General features: G+C 33.4%; 2 protein-coding genes across 4 annotated transcripts in view; one reads left to right on the plus strand and one right to left on the minus strand.

The window, feature by feature from the left end:
* The first annotated feature begins 2,747 nt into the window (after positions 1 to 2,747).
* On the plus strand, positions 2,748 to 11,823 carry LOC112017791 (phosphoglycerate mutase-like protein 1). Of its 3 annotated transcripts, none has more exons than XM_024050238.2 (10): positions 2,748 to 3,013; positions 5,031 to 5,098; positions 5,253 to 5,360; positions 5,491 to 5,570; positions 9,171 to 9,333; positions 9,832 to 9,906; positions 10,066 to 10,154; positions 10,728 to 10,847; positions 11,406 to 11,450; positions 11,527 to 11,823. In XM_024050238.2, exons 1-10 carry the CDS (start codon positions 2,776 to 2,778, stop codon positions 11,642 to 11,644), a joined length of 1,104 nt encoding a protein of 367 aa, XP_023906006.1. In that variant the 5' UTR covers positions 2,748 to 2,775; the 3' UTR covers positions 11,645 to 11,823. The 3 variants fall into 3 exon arrangements, with proteins under 3 accessions (XP_023906006.1, XP_023906007.1, XP_065631209.1); XM_024050239.2 differs by having other exon boundaries at positions 2,897 to 3,013; positions 5,176 to 5,360; XM_065775137.1 differs by lacking the exon at positions 2,748 to 3,013 and adding an exon at positions 4,745 to 4,832 and having other exon boundaries at positions 5,176 to 5,360.
* Positions 11,824 to 12,950: 1,127 nt separating this feature from the next.
* Positions 12,951 to 25,813, minus strand: part of LOC112017790 (fatty acid amide hydrolase) — an 18,680-nt gene continuing 5,817 nt past the window's right edge. The window contains exons 4-20 of the mRNA XM_024050235.2: positions 25,050 to 25,240; positions 24,841 to 24,970; positions 24,591 to 24,668; positions 24,345 to 24,492; positions 21,395 to 21,507; positions 21,233 to 21,308; positions 19,111 to 19,182; positions 18,434 to 18,485; positions 17,809 to 17,889; positions 17,632 to 17,715; positions 17,346 to 17,449; positions 17,050 to 17,142; positions 16,525 to 16,593; positions 15,970 to 16,034; positions 14,512 to 14,573; positions 13,420 to 13,515; positions 12,951 to 13,310 (exon numbers count right to left, since the gene is read on the minus strand). Of these exons, the coding sequence (XP_023906003.1) occupies positions 13,248 to 13,310; positions 13,420 to 13,515; positions 14,512 to 14,573; positions 15,970 to 16,034; positions 16,525 to 16,593; positions 17,050 to 17,142; positions 17,346 to 17,449; positions 17,632 to 17,715; positions 17,809 to 17,889; positions 18,434 to 18,485; positions 19,111 to 19,182; positions 21,233 to 21,308; positions 21,395 to 21,507; positions 24,345 to 24,492; positions 24,591 to 24,668; positions 24,841 to 24,970; positions 25,050 to 25,240 (1,577 nt within the window). The 3' untranslated portion in view covers positions 12,951 to 13,247. The remainder of the gene's footprint in view (positions 13,311 to 13,419; positions 13,516 to 14,511; positions 14,574 to 15,969; positions 16,035 to 16,524; positions 16,594 to 17,049; positions 17,143 to 17,345; positions 17,450 to 17,631; positions 17,716 to 17,808; positions 17,890 to 18,433; positions 18,486 to 19,110; positions 19,183 to 21,232; positions 21,309 to 21,394; positions 21,508 to 24,344; positions 24,493 to 24,590; positions 24,669 to 24,840; positions 24,971 to 25,049; positions 25,241 to 25,813) is intronic.

A 25,813-nucleotide genomic window follows, 5' to 3' on the forward strand; every position in this document is an offset into this window, starting at 1 on the left:
TGAATTAGTCATATTAGTTTGTAAAAATAATAGTTTTTTATTGATAAATGTATAATATAAAATATTGATTAAATATTCATATTTAAGTTGATTATAAATATAGAAAGGCCCATTTAAAATGGCCACCTTACATCAGCTCTTTTATAAATGTGTAAAATACATATTTTGACCACTTCTACACATTTTGGACCAAAAAACCCTTTACATAAGTTCTTTTTAAAATCATTTAAACTTGTATAAAATTATAAATGAGCTACAGTACCCGTGTAAATTTACACGGGCACTGTAGCTCGTGTATTTATTTTTTTAATAGTTTTTTCTCTCTCCTCTCTAACTGACACTCAGCTCCCTCTCTATCTTAGACGCTGCCTCTCTTTCTCTCCACAGTCCTTTCATCCTCAGTTCTCTCTACCTGTCTCACATCTCTCTCTCTCTCTTGTTCAAAGCATGCCACCGGAGTTCACAGCGTGATGAGATCAGCACTGTGGGTCACAACATGGCGACGATGATCGATGATCGATGGTTGATGAGCGTGGGGAGGTCTCGATGATCGATGATCGATGGCTGCAATGATCGATCGATGATTTTTTCTTTGATTTTAGGTGGAGATCGAGGTTGATTTGATGTTGCCTTTTCTTTTATTTTGGTTGATTTGTGTGGGTTAATGGCTTTTGGTTTCTGATGGTGGTTGTTGATCTGATGTTGATTTTTCTTTGATTTTGGTTGATTTATGTGGGTTAATGGCTTTTGGTTTCTGATGATGGTGGTGATGGTGGCTGGGCGGTGATGATGGTGGCTGTGGGTATGTGAGAGAGAGGGGCAGTGAGGGAGGAAATAATAAAAAAATTGTAAAATAATGAATATTTTATTGAATAAATGTGTAAAATAGATAAACTGATATGGGTGTATTGTAAAAGTGGACGTGTAAAATAGAAAAAGTAAGTTTCTTCATGTAAAATAGACATAGAATTTACAAGAGCTGATGTGAATGCTCTAGCCTTTGGTTGTATTGGGTTGGCCTAAAATATTAGAGGAGGTATTTAAAGGCTCTTGATAAGTGATTGTTGCATAGTTTTGAAAAAAAAAATCACTTTAAAAAAAAAATCAACTAACATATAATTACAAGAAAATTACTAATTAAAAAAAAAATCAAATTCTTTGGTAAATTAAAACTGCTCTTAAGTTTTTAGGACAACTCTATTGTAAGTTATTGAAATTGAGTAAAACTTAAGTCCACTATCTTTTGGACACATGTTATTATCTTGGTGGGTTTAGTACAATTGGACACTAGACCCAGATCAAATCCCTTAAAATCTCACTATTTAAAAAAAATTGTACTGGATTGGCATATTCAATTGAGAATCGAACTCAAAATTGGTCCAGTTAAAACTAGGAAAATAAACAAAAAACTAGTGAAAATCTAGAATAGGTCTCTTTTTCAGTTCTTTGACTGTTATAGTTTTTAAAGGATATTTGGTCATTTGGTTATTATATGAGGGTACTTCTAGCAAAGTAAATGTTTGTAATGATTTGAGGATATTTTTGGTAAAGTAAATTGCATTTAGTGGACAACGTTATCACATATTCACAATCAAAGTACACCACCGTTAACACTTAAAAGGGGGAAAAAAAAAAGAACAAGTATAAACTATTATTCTTTCCTTTAAGGTTGAGTTTGGATAGCATTTCCCAACTTGCGTTTGTGTTTGTGTTGTTTTTCTGTGGGTCTTGTGCACTGTTTACAGTCACAAGACTTGCAAGTACTTTTTTTCAGCAAAAATAGCTTTAAAATTAGGTTTCATGATACTATTCATACATTTAAAAATTATTTTGTTACAATGTTTTTAGTTTTCAAAAATAAGTGGTATTCAAAAAAACCTTAAAAAAAACCATTTTTAAAAAAAAAATTTAAGGGAAAAACCCAACTACTAAAATGGTTAAAATTACAATCTCTTTTCCCATATAGATAGATAGTAGAGAGATGGAGGTGGTGTTTGAATCACATATATTAGACACTACAAAAAATACTAGGTATTACTTGAACCCCATGTCAATTTTACTTAAAAAAAACACTTACAAGCAATTACTTTTTTTAAAATCAACTTACAAATTTATTTGATAATGAATATTTTTGTTAGATTCATTTGATAAAGATTTTTTTTTTTTTTGAGAATCCGTCCAAATTTCTTTAAAAAATTAAGAAAAAAGCTCATTAGCTGAAACAAAAGTGTCGATGTCTGGAGGAACAGACTCCATCCAGACAGTTAAAGAAAAAAATCTAGCTCTCATTTGATAATGAATATGATGGATGCAATTTCAACACATAATAAATGAAATATTTTGTTTATAAAAAAATAAACGAAATATTTTAATTATTATTTTGTGATTGGTAAGATGTTAGTTTATATATATAAAACTTATATAGTCTACAATTAATAGCCCTATTGTTTAATAGAGTATGTTGTGTGTAGTATAACTTACCCTATTCTCCCCTCCTTTAAAAGTTATTATAATTTTTTAGTGGAGTTATGATGTGCCTTTGTATTAAAATCATTTTCTCTTGTATGCGTTTGTTTCTCAAAAAAAAAAAAAAAAAAAATCGAAATACTCCATTATGCCACATATGTAAAAGGAGGCTTATTAAATAGGGTGTAGGGTGGTCCACTCCAGATTCAAGGACTCAAGGCACAATAGCCCCACTCAATCCCAGCTTCTAAAAATAAAATCACAAAGACGAGTTTCAGCAAAGCTAGCACAGAACATCGAAGTAGCAACATGACCAATATTATTAAAAATACCGGTAATCCTTATTATTCAGAAATATATAATACACTCAATCCTATCACAACTAGGCCTGTCACACTCAGACATTATCATAGGAAAAACAAGCAAGGCACTTGCATTTCTCTAGCGTATCTCTCTTCCTCCACTTGCATTTCTAACAGGTCTCAATCTCACTCATCCCCACCCGTTCGATCTCGTTTCTCTGCTCTCTGTTTCTCCTCTAACCCTGGTAATATACCCTTTTCCCTAATACTCAAATAACGCACACATATATAACTGTGTGGGTTTTAATTTTGAGTTATTTCATATGGGTTTTTAGTTGTTTTTAAGATTGTTTTGTATATATCTTGGATTTATGCTGCTAAAGCTGGTGTCTTGGGATGATGGTCATTGTGGAAATTTTCATGTAGCTGAGATGAGGTTTTGGTTTTCTTGATCTGTGAATCTTACAGGAAAATAGTACTGGCTTGATCTTTAAAGGTTTGATATTGTGTAAGGGAATTTTTATTGTGGATTGAAATTAGTGATTTTTGTACATTTTCATTTGGGATTTCTTATCTGACCATAAAATTCTTGACCATTCCTATTATATATGTGCCCTTTAATGCTCATTTATTCAATAGCAGTAAATCTTGCATATTAAATTATGCTTGTTATGTGCTTCTGGTCTCGTTCTTCATGCTTAAGAAAGCGTGGCTTTTAATTATGTGGAATTTAAATTAACCCCACAAAAAAAAGAAGGTATTGTTGGTGGGGATTTATTGGAAATGATGCAAAGAGAACACCTTTGAGGCGTTATTTTAAGATTTTATCAATTCATTCAAAAAAAATTGTGGACCTATGGATTCCATGAACTTTGGAATTTATCAAGAAAAAATAAAAACATTTTAATTTGGAATGATTATCAAACATGTGAAATTTTTACAGATGTATAAGTATGCGTTTGAATTGAAATAAAAAAATTAAAATTATTTCACTATTTAACTTATTTTTGCTACTATTCATGGCCCCATTGTACTTTTTTGCACTATTTATGGGTCCTATTGTACTATTTCAACTAATTTTTACCTTTATTTACAGTTACAGTATTTTCAGCAATAATTTTTTAGTTTCAGCAAAATAAGTGGTATCCAAACACACCCTAAGTGCTTCCTAAAAGGCAACAATGTAGAAATTTGTAGCACATTGGTCCAGCCTGATACATCATCACAATGTTGCTAATTGAGTTTGTTTCTAAAATTTTAACCCTATAACTGTTAGCATTAATTTGACAGCCAATCCGGCATTTCTTGTGGATTGTTTTTGTTCTTAGAGTTGATGCTCATGGACATAGCTCTGAATATTATACACGTTTGATCACTTGCTTTAATTATACTTTCAGCTTTCTTCAGTGGACTAAATCTTCAGGTCCATGCTTTTAAAAGAAACCAAATTCTTGTAGCTCCTCTGTTCATTGTATATTTATCTTTTATCCCATTAGTTTAGTGATGGAACTTATTGACTGTGATCAGTTGAGGACATTATTTCTCCACAGTGTTGCATGGTTTTATATTAACCATGATTGCAAACCAGAAATGACAAATATTTTTCCTACTTAAGACCATTTAGTTCTACGAATACATCTCTCCGAAGCTTTGCTTACAAAATTTTCATCTTATGATGGTTCTCAAGAGTTTGGTTAATAATTCACTGTCAGTATCCAATGACTAGCTGTAATCTATTGATGATTTACAAGATAGTCTGTTAGATCAATGAGCTGGATTTACCTCTGAAACTTCCTAGAAGAACATAGCATTTTAATGAAGTTTTCTCAGCTTCAATCATCATTCTCCATGATAAGTCTGCTGGGTTGTCATGAAGACTAAAAACCTGCATATCGTTATTTATTAGAGATTTGCTTGAGACCCTTTTGCAATAGTGGAGCATTGGGAGCAATAATGTTTCTTTGTTATATAGTGGTTGTTTTCATATAGTCCAAAGACTCCAAACAGCTCTAGTGGTGGATCCTCTCACTGGTCATGGCCATACAATAAGCAAGTGATTGCTGAGTTAGTTGTTTCTCTTCTTGAACACACACTTTTTTGTTATATCTAGTCTATAAATACTAAAATGCATACATACATGTATTATATTTATGATTTTGACCCGATGCTATCTTGAAATCCTTATTTTACTTGAAATGTTACAAGCAAATTGTTTTGTGCTCATGTATTTCCAGTTTCTTACTTAAAAGCGATTGTCTTCAGTTGCAGATATGGATGGTGGTGCAGGCCCAAGTTTGTTTCCATTGCACAGATGCAAAACTCTTCACCTGGTTGGTATCCAAATTTGTTTTCAAATTAGTTTCCAAGTCCATCATGGATTTGAAGCTTCTATACATTTTGTCTGAAGGACATTCAAGATTGCCTTCTTTCTTGGCTTTTGCTCGCAACTCAAGGCATTGTGGTCTTTTAAAACCATACATCCAGGTGAGGCATGCACAAGGGATCCACAATGTAGAGGGAGATAAGAACTACAAGGCATACTTGTCTCCAGAATACTTTGATGCACACCTTACACCACTAGGCTGGCAACAGGTATAAAGCAAGTCATTAATCGTTTATCCAAATTTTATAAAAATAGCTGTACCAAATTTTTGTCTTGTTTGAAATAATGTAATACCCCCATGAGAATAATATTGCATTAGTATTCTGGCTAATATTACAGGTTGATAATCTGCGAAAGCATGTTCATGCCAGTGGGCTTTCCAAGCGGGTTGATTTAGTTATTACATCCCCATTGATAAGGTATTGACATCAGCATTTTGTACACATATTGGATCTTGATAAGCTTTTGCTGCTATATTTTCCGCGTCTGTGTACTGTATCAATTAAAAAAAAAAAATTTGCCACTTCTATGATACTTTTCTGATTAGTGTGGACAGAATTATTTTATTTGAAATGATGTCTAGTGATTTTATCTGAAGCTAAAAAGTAGATTTTTTTTTTTTTTTTTTTACTTGGATTGAAGTAAAAAGGTTCTTGAGATACTCTTTTCTCTTTTCCTGATTGGTTTTGAAAGTTGCACTATAATGTGCTCTTCCATTTTTTAAAGTTCTGGCGGTGTTACATAATGCTGATACAGCTGGAAGGAATTGTCCCATTTATGTTTTTTGGACATTAACTTTGTTGTTGATAAACTTGATTTTCACGGTCAAAATGACCACTTATTGGCTTTTATTGTTCAATAAGAGTGATAGACTATGGTCATGTTTGCAACAGATACAAGGCAATACACTTTTGGAAAGAGAATGTGCAGTTACCACACAGGATCTTTGATTCTTATATGAATTCCACTTGGTGCACTCAAAGTTTTGTACTACTTGTGTATGTGCAAACTTGCAAACATAGTTGTTAGTATGATACGATACGCATATCGTATCGTGCACAAAAAGGCAATACACTTTTGGAAAGAGAATGTGCAGTTACCACACAGGATCTTTGATTCTTATATGAATTCCACTTGGTGCACTCAAAGTTTTGTACTACTTGTGTATGTGCAAACTTGCAAACATAGTTGTTAGTATGATACGATACGCATATCGTATCGTGCACAAAAAGTTCCGTATCGTAATAGTTTATTGGAAGTGCTCATAAATAGTACAATATAGTGGTGCATATTGTATCATAAAGTCGTAGTACTGTACAATACATAGACATATGCTTTAAAATGAGTTGTTTTGTTAAAATTTGTGCTTTTGTTTGAATCCAACAAGTTGTTAGACTTGTTTTTAACAAAAAATTATTAGGTTAATTTAGCCCAATAAAATAACATATCCATAAGTTTTTTTCCCCTTTCTTCTTCAAAATTTGGACTACACGCTTACACTTCACTTTCATATTTGCAAATTCTTTTATGTACTATGAATTTGACAATATAATTATTTTTTAATTTTTTCATTGTTGTTAAAAATCTAAGAAGCTAGAATGCCATGAAGAAATATTTTTAAAAAATTAAAAAAGAAAAAGAAAAAGAAAGAACAAGAAGAGATAGTAAATGAAGAAAATTTCAATGAAGAAATAAATTTGCAAAATGATGAACATGATGATAACATTGACTTAGATGGAGTTGATTAGGCAAGATAATGAATATGATAAAAATAAATTATTATTTTGGGTCATTTGTCATGTGTTATCACTTTTGAGTTTAATCAATTTGAATGTGTATGTTATAAACACATGTTAATTTGATTTATTTAGTTAACTTGTTAAATATTATAAAATAAGTTTGGAATATATTCCAAATTTATAATTTGAAAAAAATCAATTCACAATACGATTCACATTTGACAACTATGCTTGCAAATTTGCATTTGCCCGTGCTAATATTGTTTAATCCTGGTCTAATAGTGGATGTGCCCAGAAACTCTTATCAATGTGATGGGGTGGAAGTCTGTGTGTACATTGTCAGGCTTCAATGATATTTTTATTTTTCCTCAAGCTCATGAATAGGTTCACAAGAAAATCTCAAGGGGAGATTTCTTGAGGAGATGGGTTTTTCAGAATATCTCTACTTAATTCAGCATTCAGAGTTTCCTTGAACATGCAGAATCTGTTATTCATAAAATCAGTCCATAAGTGATTTATTAGTTACTTACATTTACAATCTCCATCCTGGCATGATCTAAATTTGTTGTAGTTAAAGTGTTTGATGTAAATACTTTGGAATTTCAAAGCCTATAAAAGTCTTTTTTTTTTTTTTTTTCTTTTTTCTTTTTTTTTGCGTCAGCGTTGATGGTTCTCATGTTTTAGAATCCTGGGAATTGAAATATACTGTCTTGATGTACATGCAAAACTAGCATGAAATCATATAAATATATCACTTAAACAAATTCCATTATGAGTAATTCCACTTCTGTTGTTTAGATTTGAATACTCCTTGTTCAGCATATTTTTTATATTGAAGCGTAATTCTTGTAAACAACAATCAAATTGGTCATTAATGCTCCATTTTAGTTTGGATTTCAGAAAATGACCATAGTGGCCTTGACATTGACTGCTCACCTTCTTTGTTTAGACTAGCGTCAGTACATGACAGACCAACTAGATCTTTTTTCATTTCAGTTTTATTTTTATTTATTTATTATTATTATTTTTTTGTTGGTGGGGGGGGGGGGGGGGGGGGGTGGGGGTGGGGCAGTAAAAGCAATTACTTTAATATATCACTAACAAGTCTTGTGAGGTTGATAGAGTTGGGGATTTGCAAATTTTTTTTTTTGCTGTCGTGAAGAGTAGTGGTTCTTGCAATGTTGTCATCAAACAACTAAATACGCAATGATTTCTGATAAATTACAAATCAACAGGCCAATGAATTCTAGTTAAGATGGCACCTCCTCCCATTGTAAGAGCAAGGTGAGGGTCAAGTTGTTTCAAGATGCACTTGGTGTGCGTGTAACTTACCAATAAAAGAAAGTGCAATTTAATCCATAGGACCAGAGAGGAAAACCTAAGGATATTGTGTTGCACCTCCTTGTCTAATGGATAATGTTAATTTGTGAGTTCTGATTGAGCTTGAAACTTATATACCCTTGGCTATACAATTGAGGATAGCATGATATATGAAAATTATGCTATACCATTTAACACAGCAAAATATATGAAAATTATGCTATTCAATTGAACATAACATGCTCTTTTTAGAAGCTTTTTGATTTTGGGATTGCATTTTATTCTTGTGAGGTGCTTACATTTTATTGATTATTGTTCCCATTCAAAAGCTGGAGGCCAATTAGCAGATTGCCAAAAAATTCCCGTTTCTATGTTAAAATCAAAGGCAATTGAGAGAAGTATAATTTCATACAAATCTTGCTGGATTTATGTAGCATATATAGTTTATGGAAGTTCAATATGCTTGTGGGTACCGTTTGAGTAGTTTGAGATTTAGTCTGTTTAAAAGTCATTTATCTCTACAGTAGCATTCAAGTGGAGTTGGTTCATCTTTAGTTGCAGAGCTCATTAACTGCATGGGTAGCATAATTGGCTAGGACTATGTCTCATGAAGCAGAGCTCCCTTGTTCGAATCTACCCTTCCCTCTTCCTTTGGGGCCAAACCTATCAAAAAAAAAAAAAAAGGAAAGTTGGAGAGGGCATTATTTGGTCATAAATTATTTCCAGCAAACATAGAAGCTACTGGAGTAATTTATTATAATTTGAGTTGCAAAGATGTAATATCAGATAATTTTCAAGTTAAGTTGAAACAAACTTCATTGGATGTGTAAAAATATGGTGGCATTTTGTCTGTTCTCCTTTTGGAAGATGAATTTGTTTCATGTAGTTGTTATTTGCCCTGGGAGGACATGCTTCAATTATTAATGTTGCAAAATTTTGCTTATGGTTACTTGATTATAGGACTATACAAACTGCTGTTGGAGTATTTGGTGGTGAGGGCTATACAGATAGGATGGATGTATTGCCTCTAATGGTGGCAAATGCAGGAAACAGTAGTCGTGCTGCAATCTCAAGTCTTAACTGCCCGCCAGTCATAGCAGTAGAACTTTGTCGAGAACATTTGGTATGTCTTGTGAAAATAAATTTTTTCTTTCTTGCATTTACACATGCATCCCATTGGAGGAAAGTGTTTCATATTGTTGAGAGCTAATGAGTATAAAATCAAGCTCATGCCTACAAGATTTCTGTCAAACCTAGCGATTATAAATTCTTCAAGCTATCTTATGGAAGAAATTCAATACTTTCATAGGGAATAGAGTCAGCCATTCCATTTGCACATTGATGGTTTCAGAATTGGTCTGTTGTAATTTTTTTGTTTTAGTTGGCTTGGTTTTTTCTAATTTTAATTGCACAAATTTTAGAATTCTCTAATTCAAATTGACGCAGAGACCATTGATGGAAAATGTTCCATTTATTTCTATTAGACCAGAAATTTTTAATAATTGTGATGAGTTTGGTACATATTAATTGTTGCTGCATTCCTTTTTCCTTCAAGTGTTATCGGGTAACTTAGTTTATTGACATCTAAAGGTATTTTTGGTTTGTATATATCTGGTTGCAGGGAGTTCACCCTTGCGATAAAAGGAGGAACGTCAGTGAATATCAGTTCCTTTTTCCTGCAATTGATTTCTCACTGGTAAGAACTTAGATATCTGCATAGATCTAGAAACAGCTAGCGGTTATAATTTCATTGAGGATGCTTTTATCTTTTGCTGGCAGTACAATTTCAGGCGAAAATTAGTTGTTTCCTTTTGTTCTATAGTGAATAAAATTTATTATTACTATTATTTTGCAGATAGAAAGTGATGAGGATATATTATGGAAGGCTGATATTAGAGAGACAACGGAGGAAGTTGCAGCTAGGGGGTTGAAGTTCATGAACTGGTGACAAGCTTGTTTACTTTATAGTTAGGCCCTAACATTCATTCAAACAGTAACTTATTGAAACTGCAACCACTTGTTACATGGAAGTTGGACTTCCTATTGTTCTATTGTGGTATCTTACATTTCCCTACTCCCTGGAAAGGACACATGATGCATCAATTAATATCCTGTGACTAACATGGTGTTCAATGTGCTGTCTTCAAATCTAACTTATAACCTTTTGAAGCACAAGGTTCATTTTAATTCATCACATGCTCATTGGTATTGCTAGCTTTGATCCTTTATTTCTCAACATACTATGAACTTTCCAGCTTATCAATCCTTTCAAGATCCTGTCTTTGACAAGGACAAAATAAATTTTGAGTGCTCTTCATGTTTCTCATAATTTGTATAGAACATGAATCTAAAGAGCCAATAGGTCCCAAGAAGTATGTAAAGTTATAAAGCTTTGATTGATTTCCTCAATATTTTCTCTTAGTTGTTTTTATTATTTAGGTATTGTAAGCATATATGGTTATTCAATTTGACTGATCATAAGTGGAGCCTCTGATTTTCTGTAAAATTGTTTCTCAGGTTGTGGACACGGCCGGAGAAGGAGATTGCAATTGTTACCCACAGTGGATTCTTGTTTCACACGCTAAGTTCATTTGGAAATGACTGTCACCCCTTGGTGAAGAAAGAGATATGCAAACAGTAATTATCCATTATGCCTTTTATTTATTTGGAGAATATATTGACTCAATCTTTAAACATGAATCATCAGCTTAGTAGATAAGGATGCTCCTTTCAGGGTATTACCCTGTTTTCTCCTAGGTACATAAGATATAATATTCACTACATAAGAGTTTTTGCCTTTCATTTTCCCAATAGGACTTATTGTCTTCTATTTTTGCCCCTCAAGGTTTGGACTTTTAGAATAAAAAATAATGAAAAGAAAATATTTGAAATTCATTTCGCTTTTTATATCATGCTTCATGATCTCTTCTCACTGCATGTCCTTTCATACTGTAACATTTCTATTTTTGCGTCCTTGAGCTTTAATGAAATCATTAATGTATCTTTTCTTAAATCAATCTCTTATAATTTTTTTTTTTGTTTTTTTTGTTTTCTTAAATATAGGATTATTATAAGCAAATTACTTCAAATAGAAATTAAATAGGAGCTTGATGTAGAGTTTAATTGACACATCACTGTCTCCTTTTATCAACTTATTCACAAATAAAAAATAACTATTGCAACATGTACTTGCAGCTTTGCAAATTGTGAGCTTCGTTCTATGGTCATTGTTGATAGAAGGTGAATTTATGAACTCTTCTAAACTGTTGGTGAATTTTCCTGTTCAGGATTCTTATGACTTCTCTTGTTTGGCCAGTATGACAGGTTCAGATGCCTCAACAACTAATTATCCAGGAAAGATTCCTGCTGGGCTGGACCGCCCTAGTGATGTTGTGGACGAGAATAAACTAGAGAAAGAAGGGCCAGATTCTTGATTTACATAGAAAAAAATGTGCCTCGAGGTTCATGTAGCAAGCAAACTGGAACATTCAGTTCCATATACTAAATGCATTCTTTGAAGCGTGGGTTTCTCTTAAACTGCATACCTATTATCCTATGTGTTGTGGTAACATACATATGAAATTGATTGTTAGATAAAGGAGGTTTTATTTAAGTTCGGCCAATCAAGAAGAGATTGACAAAAATTCAATTTTGAGGGAAAATTATAATGAACTAGATCTTAGGAACAATTTAGTAGAGCTGCAATCTTCAAGGTTTAAGAAGGGGTTGTTTATAGAGCAGCTTAGGCCTGTTCATGTCCATTCCCTCACTATACCTCTCGCCCGTTACAGCCATGAATGGCACAACTGTCTGTTATTATCATTATGGTTTTGTTGTAATGTATGTCCTTAACAATCATTTTACAGAACTTAAGGGGGTGTTTGGTATGTGCACTTAAAAACATGTGTTTTGTTGTTTGAAAACATATATGAAAATATGTGTGGATAAAAAAATGTGTAGAAATACGTGTAATTTTGTTTAAAAATTAAAAACATGAGTTTGAGTGGATATACTAAACGAGGCCTGAACAGTCCCAAATCTTTTATCCCCAAAGTGAAAGGGTCAAACTTTTGTGAGATGTGTTATGCTAGTGTAGAGGTTGGACCTTGGTGTTACAGCTTGCGGGGGTCTGTGAATCAACCTTTCCAAAAGCGGAAGATTTCCTACTGACAATTTCTTCAACGTCTTGTAAATATGGAAGTTTTGTGCATTGTATATGATGCTTTTATCTGTTATGCTAGTAAATTGATGTGCAGCAGCCGTAAAAGGGTGCTGGCAGATAGGAGCAGCTTTAAGGTGTTTAAGTTTTGAGATTAAAAGGTGGGCAGGGATGAGAACTGTCTTATAAACACACTATCACGCAGTTTTGATCTGACTAATGTGAACTTAAAAAAGCCAAAGCTGAGAGATGGGTGGGATTTTTCTGTTTTTACTCTTTTCCAGGGCTTTATTTCAATCTTGGGGTGCGATGAGGTTATGGACAATGGCTACCAAAAGAATCTGAATGCCATGGACAATGGCTACCAAAAGAATCTGAATGCCAACGCAAATCATTCTCGTCCGTATATTGATAGTCACTAAAAGGAGTTAGATCTTATGCCGAAACCTATAAAGTGCAAATTATCACACAAGGCAACTAAATACTCCTGAAGGCCTGTTTGGTAGAGAAGTTTGAATAGTATTACTTGTAATTTTTTGAAATACGTGTGAGTAAAAAAGTGTGTTAAAATGTGTGTAATGTTTAAAAACAAAAAATAGGTGTTTGAAATGCCCTACCAAACGGGCAAATATGTTCGTTCTAATCAACAATAGCTTGCTTATATTATATTATATTATTAAAGAAGGCAAAAAAAGAAAAAAATCAACAATATGTTGCCAGCCGTTATTAATCCAATCGTGATTGTCCCATTTGGATTGATGTAGGATATAGACAAATTGGTGTAGCAAGGTAACATATGTCTTTTGATATTGACAACCACAGCAGGAAGAGCTATCGCAATGCATAAACATTAAACAGCAACAGTAAGCCACGGCACTTTAATTAGTCTTCAGAACATCATAAAAAGTTGCAGGCTTTTTCTTAGACTTTGCACACAGTTCCTGAAAAAATGACGAGTGCTTTAGATCAGTGACAAGCACTCTTTAACAAGTTGCCCATAGCATGTACTATCCATTTTCTTTCATTCAATAATATAATAAGAACTGATACCTCTATTGCAAATGCCACACGCAAAAGTGAAGCTTCACCCCATGGACGGCCTATCAGTTGCAAACCTATTGGAAGTCCTTGTTTATCATAACCGACCTGAACAATGAAGAATTACCCAAAGGACAAAAAATTAGCCAACAGAATAGCAAACATAAAAGAGGTTGCAAAACACACCCAGAATTCTTGATTGGTCAAAGAATCTAACTTTGGATAGTGACTGAATGTAATAGGCTATTAAGTTACTTAGAGATGTTCAAAACTTAAATAGAGGAAAGGCTTTCTATGTAGAGATTTTTAAAAGTTTAATAGCCTTTTGTGTGCTGGAGTAAGCTCCCAAATTCTTGAACTCAGTTCAATGGGTTGTATCTTGGATGATTTCAAGAACTAATTGTTTTAATTTTCACAAAAAATTACATTGTTTTTTTTTTTTTGACAAATAGGGAGAATAATTTGAAGTTACCACTAAAACAAACAGAACATGCTTTTAAACATGGGAGGGAAATCTTACAGAAATGGATGAGGGTAAGATTGAAGAGTGTGTTCTCATGGTCAAAATGTCCGGAAGAGGTTTCCACTTCCTAGGATTTGAATGGTACAATAAATTGTCGGCAGATTAGTATTTGATATGGAAGGGGCAAAACTGGAAGGAGCTGTTGCATATTTTAACAACATCAAGCTTGGGAATTAGGGGTTCATTTTATTTACATTAGAGATATGTACAGATATGTTTTAAAGTACCATAACAAAATTGATATGTCCTCCAATGATTGGCACTGATATCCTACTCAAGACAAACAACATAAAATATTAAGAAAGTTACCATAAGGTTTTCCTATCCTTTCCTCTTATCTTTTTCTCTTTATCCTTCAGATTCAAAGTTTATAGATTGTGTGAAAAATTATCAAGACTGGTTGGAGTTGTTGCGACATTGGTTGTAAGCAGTAAGCACAAATGGGAATTTCATAATTTGTTGTAAAGGCGGGAGTCCATTCGGTTAATTGCATTTACAAAGAATGACAGCAGAGTACGTAACACATATAAACCATAGAACACTTCTGATAGGTTTTTAAGAAAAAGAAACACATCACTCACAGGCACAGAAATGGCGGGAAGTCCAAGATAATTTGCTGCAACAATAAACCGCATAAGATCACCTGAAAACAAGACGAGGGTATGCAAGAAAACTTTAAAAGATGGTGAAACGTGTAAAGCTAAAATATAGACAACAAAGAGAATTGAAACATATAATTTAGTACAAATTTAGCAAAAATAGATAGAAAATGGAAATAATTGAATCTATAATAAGTTCATAACCAAAAAGACACCGAAAATTTGCCTATTGCACAATCTCATAATTTTGCAAAATGGGCATAATTGAATCTATGATAACAAAAAAGATACCAGACAAGTGCCTAATGTACAATCTAAAATTTTGGAAATTGGAGATCATTGAACCTATAACAAAAAAAAAATATACACACATATATATATATATATATTCACATACACACACTGGAAACAAACCAATGTAAAACCTCAAAGGGTCAGTTCTAGCTTCAGAATATGATGAATAACCTGAAATGTTGCAAGGTCTTCGTCTCTTCGAGTCTCTCGCAGACATACGCTACTTAACTTAGGTGCTATTTTCACATTAAGGACATTTAGAGTTATATACATCCATAAGTGGACTAACATGCTACATGGAAAAGGGTAACTGGGTTTGATGGGATGGAATGCTGTGAGAGGAGTATGGCAAGTGAGCCTGGGGCCCCTAGCCATCAAATAAGGTCTCTTGGCCTTATGGCCCTTATGTGGAGTTTCTTATGAGGCCATCTAACTTCATGTCAAATTGTGGCTTGCAAAGAACATTTTCTAGTTGCAGGGTTGGCATTCCTAATAACCAAGATTCTACAGAAACAAAGAGAACGTATGGATGCAACATAAATGTAAATGTTTAAACCTTAGGATGCTGTCACATCATTTTCGAGTCAGGTTAAGCTCGAAGCTTGAAATTAAACATGTGGAATCAAAGGAAGTTGGAAAAAAGAAAGGCAATAGTGCAGCAGATGGATTGAAATCAGATGAGGCGTGAATCAATAATGGCCTGGTCTATCCATTTTATGACAATGCAAAAGACTGAAAGGAAGTGTGGTTGGACACACATTTTTTAGTGAGAAAAGATTTTTTTTTTTTTTTTTAATTACTTAACGTTTATTATCAACTGAACCACCATTTCACTCACAAAACATGCATGTAAGGTTTTAAATTATCACATAGCAACATAAGACTTGTCCACCTTTCAAATTATAGAAACTGATGATAGATAGATGCAATTTATCATGCATGTGCAATTCTTTCATAAGCATAATTGAAAAATTATAACAGCCCCATCATTAGTTCATAATTGAAAATGACAACAGTAATTATAATTACAGAAAAGAAATTAGGACAAACATAAAGGCCCAAGGCAATGTAATTTGATTAGAAACAAACAGTTTGACTGAAATTTCTCAAATTCATGTGTTTCAACGTGAAACATGGACAACAAACCTGTAACCCGCATATCTGTCTCCCCCAACTGAAGTGCACTAGGAGGTATTATGGGAGCTGTCATGCTGTTTGCGTAAGAAAGCATGTTAATTCAGTTATAATTACTTTGGAAAAAATCATATGTTGGTTATGAATGACAATCAATTAGACATAAACAAGTGCAAAAATAAAATTTGTATTGTTATTTGAAAATCACATGGAGTAATAGTAAATGAAACTCTAAATACAGGCAAATAATTAATTTGTCTCCCAAAAACTGAGAAAAGCAGACCAAGTTCAGAATGCAATAAGCCTACTTATAAGATTTATCACAAATTGGCATATAAAAAGATCACAGCAAGGCTGGATCAGATATTTATTATCTTTCTAATAAAAGGTCATAGCATTTATAAGCAAAGCTTTTATAAAAAAAATTCAGGAAGAAAGGTACATAATAACTATTATATGTGATATATACAGATTCTATTTGGATAAACTTTTATTGTGTGTCATCAATCATCATTTGCTCCATTTTAGTTGCACTTATTACCACTGTAATCAATTAGGCTTACGTACCCAGTTGTTGGGGTCACTATAACATCAACCTTCTTGAAGATCTCCATGTGATAATACATAAGCCTTCGCCTGAAGCAAACCAAAAAATATTTAGAATTAAATACAAAGAACTATCATCATTTAGACCAAGTAAAAATAATGAGGATCTCACTTACTACATGGCCTTTAATGGGGATGTGATATATGTATTAAGTACATCAGATATTTCTGAAGGGTCACTCATAGAAAAATGGAAAAAAGAACACAATTAATACTCCTGGGTTTTATGTGTCATGCCCTAGAATGCAGATAAAATTGTATCTTTCCAAAAATAGAAGACTAGTGAAACTAATCTTAAAACATCACATAAACTACACGTGTTAAACATTTTTGGACAGCCATGATTTTATGAGATTCCATTAACTATAGCATGCTTGTAAGGGTTACGCTCTTCCGCCATAAATATGAAAAAAATTAACAATATTAACAATATGCATGTAATGTTCCAAAAGAACTGAATTCTTTTTTATCATAATCTTGCCTCACCTAAAACACTGGGCAGCCACATAGTCTGTTGCAGTAAATGATCGAAAAAGCGCCATGCTAGTACGAGTATCATAATTAAACCTCACCCCTTTCCTACAGAAAGAAAAAAGGAAGGAGGCCATATTGAATTAAATACACCGTCATCCTTATCTTTTTCTTCTTTCAACAAGTAAAGCCATCCTTGATACTAATAAAAATCATTCTGAACAATTCCAGTAACTTGTGAAAAACTCAGTTCTAGTTTTGGTATGCAACAATCTACTAATGTACCTTTGCAAAGAGGTAAAGAATCATACCCTTCTTCACAATAAGGATTCACAGAAGACAGCATTTCAGATCCAATTGAAACAAGATGAGCAGTACGCATTTCATTTAGCTCAGGTATAACAATCTCCACCATCTTGAAAGATAATATGAAATATGTTGTATCTCAGCATATTATGACTGTATGAGAATGTTATTTCTCAATTTGAAACATAGTACTTCAGCGAAATATAAGCACCATTTTATTTTGAAATAAATAATACAAAAAGAATGAACAATAAAAAACTATCAAGCACATGCTAGTTATGATGGACTTACTTCACAACCATGAGTTTTTGACAGCAGATCTAGAATATCTTCACACTTATCAGAGATATCAGTTGAATTTACGTCATTAAACCACTGCAGTAGGATAATCATATGCTTATAAAATGAAATCTGATATCTAAAGCAGTTGAATTTAATCGACATCAGTGGAAACTAAAGTGAGATTACCGCTGTGTATTTTCCCAGCCGCAAAGATCCCAAAGCATTTAAACTGTCATTTGATGACAGTATTGGCAAACAAGGTTCAGACTACAAATCAGAAAAAATTAGACAATTAGTTACATTTAAATGAAATACAAAAAAAAAAAAAAAATGTTAATTGCAGCTGTCCACCCTTAAAAAAGGACCATGTAACTTGACTAAGCCTTAATCCCCACTAAATGGGAGAAATAAAAAGGGCCAATGAGTGAATGAAAACTTGGTTCTAGATAAACTAAAGTAAATATATTTGAAGACCTGTCTCACAATCAAGCAAGGTAGAAATACTGAACAGACAGCTCGAGTGGTCAACACTATTTCATGACTATATTTGGACGCAAGAATTATTATTAACTCTATAGCTATTATCAATTCCAAATCAAAATGTGATTTGTAATCAACGAGGCATGCATCTTTCTTCCAGTTCTACATATTCCTCTATTGGAAAAAAAAAAATGAGGCTTCTAGTGAATTGAACCAAGGCTTAAAAAGTAGAATGTACGTAAACTTAACATTATTTTGACAAGTAAGAAGGATTATTAAAGTTATTATATATATATATATGTTTTTTTTTTTTAAAAAGGTTTAAAGTTACCGGTTTCAAACTGATTCTATCTGCAGGAGAGGAGCCCAAGATTGCTGCATACCTGATGAATTATCAGTCAATCAGAATTAATGAAGGAATACAAGACAAGCAAATGTTTTCAACCAATATGTATATATATATATATATATATATTTTTTTTTTTTCTTAAGGCAATAGTTTGGAACTGCATCAAAGTCAGATGTAATGGTTTTTTTTTTTAATAGGTAAATAGGAGAGGAAGGGAGAAGTGGGGTTTGAACCCCAAACACCAGGCACCACAGAGGCACAGAGGGTGTTGGTAACACTGGACTATAACTCGAACTCTAAATGTTGATGAATGTACAGGACTGGGACTTCAAGCAACACGTCCAAAAAAAGGAGACCGAACAAATGGATTATGCACTTCAAGCCATCTCAAAATTCTACAATGGCCCACACAATTGAATTATGATTTGGGAGAAGAATTAATGATTCATGAGTTATTCAATGTAGAGCAATGCAGAACTACTTGTCCAAAAAAAAGTAGAGCAATGCAGAAGTTAGACATGTTTTACTGGAACTGACAATAATATATACTGTAGCAATGAAATAAAATTGGAGGGCTCTTTATCACAAATCCATTAGAAGATAGAAACTAAACATAACACAAAGTAGTGATGAACATCTTTATAAGCAGAAGTGCTTACACTAGCATGACATCCTCCACTGTTGTCGCAATTGGTCCAATAATTTCCACAGTCCCTTTACCACATAATGATCTACAAAGAAAAGGTTCCAAATATGATTTTCAATCACTCATGCTTGAAAAAATCTTGCTATAGCATCAATAGTATCTTCAGTACATTAGCCAAATATTTAACTTGTGAATAACGAGGACTCGCCCTATTTGCTATATTGAAATGATTACAATGATCAAAGCTGAAGCATGAGTCAGACATGTTGGATCCTAAAAATCAACGAGATTGTAGCGGTGAGCCTTTTGGTTTACCTTATACTTAAAACATACAGATTAAATTTTATCAAATTAATTTACCTTCTTGCTGGAAAATACAAAAGCACTAAATTCATTTAGCTCTTGTGTACAGTGATGCCAAATTTAATATGATGTAACAGATATCAAATTAATGAATTCTATAACCCATATTGTGCTATACATATTGTGATTTGTAAGATATTTGTCAAAAAAAAGAGAGACGAAATTTTCAAAGATATTTCTTCATATAAAACAATTTATAGATGCTTTATAGCTAAAATAAAGCAAGTTACAAAACAAGGCCACGAAACAGGATAAACATTATGTTAAGGAAAGCTTTGGTCAGCCATTGGTGCAAGGCAGCACAATCAGAGAAAAAGTTTCATCTCCCAAAGAAAAAACATCCTTGAACTGCTAAGAAGACTAGATTGATGTCTGCTTGAATCCTATCAAAAAGTAAATGCAGAAAAGGAACTATTCAATTCTTCATCCTGACATATCACATATGAAGATGTCTGAGGTCAGTGACCTGTTTCGCCTACTATATCACGAAGAGGCCTGCAGCTATTCCTGAGGCAGCATGTAAGATTTTGTGATACCTTAACTCTTCTCCTGAGAAACTTTTTATTTATTTTTTAATTCCCAATTTACCCTAAGAAAGTTATTTTTACATCTGATAAAGAGTCAATCATTGTACAGCCACAAAACAATGATATGAATGTCTGAACTGAGGCAAGTATTTGCCTGATATGAAGACACAGCAAACTCACTGATTGTCACAAATTATAAAAGGCTATGGATTAAGATTTTCTGCAGTGCTTTTGGTTTACTGCATTACACCACCTTTGCTAGTTTAGTACTTTAGTATCAATTTCAATGCCACCCAACCATTCATATACTTCAACACAGAATGGAAGGTTCTTTTAATTGATAGGCTGCTTCATACTGGTCATACACAGAGGTTGTTTTCCAAGGTCTATAGTAATTACATAATCTACCTTTGATAGGGACACCACAGCTTAATGTACACTAATTTCAAAGCCAACTTATCTTCCCCAAAGGATATTAAGAATCCTAACGACCTTTTCACCTCCTTACTCACATCTAGCATTATGTAAAAGTGGGAGTATAATATATGATGTTCCTTTTCAGGGTGTAGATTCAGCTAGAAATTAGATAATCATGATTCTCAACACAACATAAAGAACTCAAGGCCAAAAACATGGGGTTCATGTATGACAATCATTTTCTTATAGCCAAAAAAAAGAGTAGTCTTAAAATGTATATGTATGTAGATCACTTCATTTTGGAAGATACTCATTTTATTCTATTTTTCTTCCTCTACCCTTGGGCTTTCACTTATCTTTAATCAAATTTTATTAAATAAAAATTTAAGTATGTTTATTCTACAAGTTTTAATATTTTTTCATCATGATCATCATCTTGATCATAACATGAGTCTTATCCAAATGACCACAAATTTCCACCATTTCCATTTTTTATATCTACAACAGAAAATGGTTGCTGACGGTCCTGCAGCAATATGAGCTCCAAACTTCGCTCACTCCAAATGTTAAAAATTACTACCACCCATGCACTGTGTCCGAGGGGACTGACCTACTGAAGTAGTCAGAATATAATAGACTTTAACTTTACACGACAATAAAAAATGTGCTTCTAAGTTCAAAGATTTACCATACTCTTGAATAGAATCTTGAAAATATAACTGTTATTTAAAATTTTCTAACATTATCTATATCAGAAATGCACAACTGCACAAGGTACAAAATACAAGCAATGTGTCACACCATGGATCCAATGTTTAAAGTGCTTACCCTTCCATATCTGTCCGTCCATATGTTGACTTTAAGCCCACCACACCACAAAGGGACGAAGGAATACGAATGGAACCTGCCTTTTAACATTACATTAAGCATAAAAATTAGAATAAAAAAAATAAAAATCACTGGGCAGCCAGCATATTATATCTGCACAACCTCCACCGTCTGTTCCAAGTGCAGCAGAACATAGTCCAGAAGCTACAATTGCTGCTGGACCTGAGGAAGATCCACCAGTATACCTTTCAGGTGCATGAGGATTTCTTGTTGTTCTGCACTTCAAAATACATCAATCAGAAAATCTTTCATGTATTAACTAGTGAGGGAGAAACAAGGAACTTGTACAACAAAGAAATTAAAATTATGGGCTAAAACTCTTATCAAGAAACCCCTAGGTTAAATTCAATACATAAGTATACAAGAACATTTATTACTCATAAAATAAAAATTATTCGAGTACAAAAAACAACGGTTAATAACTAAAATTAAACATATGTATGCTTTAAAATTATGGAAAAGAGTAAAACAAAAGATAATAAGTGATGATATTCCAAATGAGCTATGCAAGTACACACGTATCAAAAAGAGTGGGGATCATCTTGTATATGTGTATTCTTCTATTCTCTTGTACTCATTTAAACCTCCTTGTTCAAAATCTGAAATGTTCTCTAGCTAGTATCTCTAAAAATTTTAATGAACAGTATATCAAGGAAGGCCACTATATCTTATACTCCATTAAAGACAGATTTGACACTAAATGAAGTATTAAAGGTCTCTTTGACGCCACATTTGCTTGCCTCAGCATAGTGATGACTAACTGCAACAATTGAAGAATTCTTCAAGCTACTAATATACGTTGGTTCATCCATGTGGGAAACTTATAAGTAAACATTATTTTTTTTTAAAGTAAAATTATAAGTAAAAAATTACATGAAATAATTATATGGAAAACCTATATGTTGAGTGATATAGAAAGCTAGATCATGTTAGCTTGGCTAAAACTCTTCTCTATGCTAGCCTAGTCATAGAGCTGGCAACCCAAATTTGCTACTTTAATTGATAAAAACATAATTATAGGGCAGAGTTGGGATTATATGGACCCTATGTAAACAAGTCGATCCAAACTCAAACAGGTTGAACCCAAGCTATGCTCACCAGCCACCAACCTGGATAATTAAAAATAATCCAAGCCGTCTTGAAACACATCCCATTGAGGCATTTGATTTTCATACAGTGATCAAGGTAGAATTGCATATTTAAAATGCATGCCATGTACTTTTTTGATAAGTAATAGATTTTATTGCAAGAAAAGGAATACCCTATGTTCCTTGAAAAAATACAAACAAATCAATTAGAAGCTAAGAGAGAGTTGGAAATCCAAAATGAAAATACAGTTGGTAAAATCCTGCATCCAAGACCATTCAAACAAATTCGAAGCAGCAAGGACTTCAATTGCTTGATAGATCTCACACTCTCCTCAAAAGTACGGCTGCTATGCTCTTTTTATACTAACCACATTATGCAAACTGGCAGCAAGTTCCATACATTCAAGGAATATTTATCTAGCCAATAGTACCAATTTGAAAGGAGGGAGGCTAGTGTGTCCAGAAACAGCCAATGAATCCCAAACATCATAAAGACTTCACTCCAAAGTGTATGTGCAATCTCATAATGGATCAATAGATGATCCACCATTTCCCCATTGCAACGACACATACAACCTTATGAAAAAGATGAATCCTCCTCTATCTAAGTAAATTTTAAGTATAAAACTGAAAATTTCGACAGTTATTGCAAATATCCATGAAACAAACTAAGGTGATTCAACTAAATAAAAGCCTTACGTTCATAAACGAGAGACAAACAGAACAAGCAGTCACTCCAAGACCTGTTGATAGCAGTGTACTATATTCTACCATATATGTGTTTTTAAACAAAAAATATATATTTGGATAAGTAATAAAAAATTTATTCAAACATTAAAAAGAGTCACCCGACTATATATGATGTATACAGCTGGGGACCAATACAATCAAGAACAAAAGGAAGGACAGCCATCTAGGCAATATTGTTGTGCTGCCGACCAAACTTCCCTTGCCAACATGCTAGAAGATCAACCACAGACTTCAACATTACCCAGTAGAGACCAAACAACGTGAACACCATAAACCAAACTGGACTGCAATAGGATGAAAGATGATTTACTGATTTCCCACTGCATTTATACATGTAACAACAATCTAGAATCCACAATTTTTGCTTGCGTTAAGTTATCAATTGTCAAAATTTTCCCCAAAGCAGTCATTCAAACAAAGGCCGCTGCTTTGGAAGGAACCTTCGGCTGCCAAATGCTCCTCCAAGGGAAGGACTGATCACAAACACCCATCAATGCCCGATAATAGCTACTCACCTCAAAACCCCAACTCTTGGCAGGTATCCAGCATAGCTAATTCTCACCAATGCCCCTCAAAGAGACAACATATATAACATCCATAAAAGTAGACAAGGATTCCAATTCCCAATCTTGAACTGCACGCAAAAACTCCGTATCCCAATAAAGAACCCTATTGAAGAACTTCATGAGATCAACCAGTAAGCCCCCTTATCCCTACTAATGCTGAAAAACTCAGGGAAACTCGATTTCAAAGGACTATTACCGCACCAAACACAATAAAAATTTTACTCCTGGCCCATCTCCAATTTCAAATTGAACATAATAAGAAAAATTAGGCCATTCACTTCTAATAGACTTCCATAAACTTACCCTATAAGGACCAGAATGGAGTTAGAGCACCAACCTCTTCCCCCAAACCCCCCCCCCCCCTCTCTCACTTTCATATTTAACCCCTATTACCCTTCTCCAAAAAGCATCTCTCTCAGTCCCAAATCTCCTTATTTAAACAATTGGCATGTACTGATATCAAAGACAACATTTTCAATATTTAGGAAAGCTATCAAGGAATAATTTGGTTCATACATGTTCCAAAAAATTAATTTATTCCAATGAGCTAAAAAGCTCTAAGCGTGTTGATAATAATTAATGACTTAAATTCATAGATAAATTTACATTATAACTTACATTATTTTAGTTGTTAAGAAATAAATTTACCCGTAATTTGGATTATTTCCTGTTGTACCCATGCCGAACTCATGCATATTTGCCTTCCCTAAAAAGATTACACCACAGCTACGCAATTTTGAAACAGAAACCGAATCCTTGTTAACAGAGCGAAACTCATGCATCCATGTACTTGCACCTGTCATCATAGAATGACATTTTAAAGTTTTCTACTACCTTCAGAGACAGTCTCATGAAACCTTTTTACCATAAAAAAATATCTCAATGATTGCATACCCTTAGATGGATGAGGGAAGCAATCTATGTCATCCTTGATTGCCATGAAAATCCCGTCCAATATAGATAATGGTTTTCCTGCACAACCAACATTAAAAGGTGTCATAGTGATTAATTGGGCTATATTTCCACCACAGTCAGCACAATCATGCTTGAAAAAATTTTATATTATTGTGGAATTATTTCTTATAGGTAAAAAAATTGTAAATACCATCATATGCATGAATGAAACTTTAAAATTCAGAATTACCTTCCTCAAACCTTTGTGTAGAGGCTGCAGCCTGCTTCTTGACTTCCTCAGCATCAAAGGAAATCAATAATGGTGTTGGGGGTTTCTTGCTGCGGAACTCTTCAATAACTGGGATGATGTACTCTGCCACCTATAAATTGAAATCGGAATGTTCCTTTTGCAATCCAGTTGAAAATAAACACAACTCCTAGCTAGTAACAGCAACGTACCATAGATGGGGTCACCAGCCCAGACCGATAAGCATGGGCATAATCACGTATCTTCCAATACCGGAATGATGAAGCTGTTTCCACGTTCCTGCGGCTGGCAGGATCATAATGTGGAAGACACTTTAAGGCTGATTCAACTCGGTCCTCAGGTTTTCCATATTCTTTAAGGACAACAACCCCATGTTCTGGTTCTAAAATTCACATCACACTCATTAAAACATTTTTCATGTTCAAAGATTTGTAAATTAAGTGCACAAGTTTAAGCACTATGTTGTGTGTGACACCCAATTTTCCTGTTACTCTCTGTACTTGTATGAAATGAATATTTGCAAATTGCAACTACCTTCTGTGGTTTTCCCACATAATGTAATAAATAAAACTAGAGATTGATGGATACAGTTATCAATCCCTTGAGTAAATTGGTTTCAAACCATAGATTTTCAAAGTACAGATTTTTTAAACAGATCACTTTTTTTTTTTTTTTTCCGGGTACAGCTTTTTTATACAATTCCGTTTTCAAAAAGCACATTGATATCATTAGTAACCATTGAACAAAAACCAAATAATTAAACTAGCAGATGGTTAACAAAATAATAACAATCATTATTATTTTTAAATACTAATTAAATAAGATATACTAATATGAAGCAGCTTGATACCATTAGTAACCATTAAACAGAAACCAAATATTAAATTTTAACTAAAATTGATCTAAAATCTTATCCCCAAAAAAAAAAAAAAAAAAAAAAAAAGAAAAAAAAGAA

The sequence above is a fragment of the Quercus suber genome, unplaced genomic scaffold, assembly GCF_002906115.3.
Source record: "Quercus suber isolate HL8 unplaced genomic scaffold, Cork oak 2.0 scaffold_105, whole genome shotgun sequence".
In the NCBI taxonomy this organism is placed as follows: Eukaryota; Viridiplantae; Streptophyta; class Magnoliopsida; order Fagales; family Fagaceae; genus Quercus; species Quercus suber.

Excerpts from the sequence above, each read along its gene's own strand:
- LOC112017791 (XM_024050238.2), top strand. The coding sequence starts at position 2,776 with ATGACCAATATTATTAAAAATACCGGTAATCCTTATTATTCAGAAATA. Across the intron at positions 5,571-9,170 it reads ATTACATCCCCATTGATAAG|GACTATACAAACTGCTGTTG; the intron begins GTATTGACATCA and ends ACTTGATTATAG. Across the intron at positions 9,334-9,831 it reads AACTTTGTCGAGAACATTTG|GGAGTTCACCCTTGCGATAA; the intron begins GTATGTCTTGTG and ends ATCTGGTTGCAG.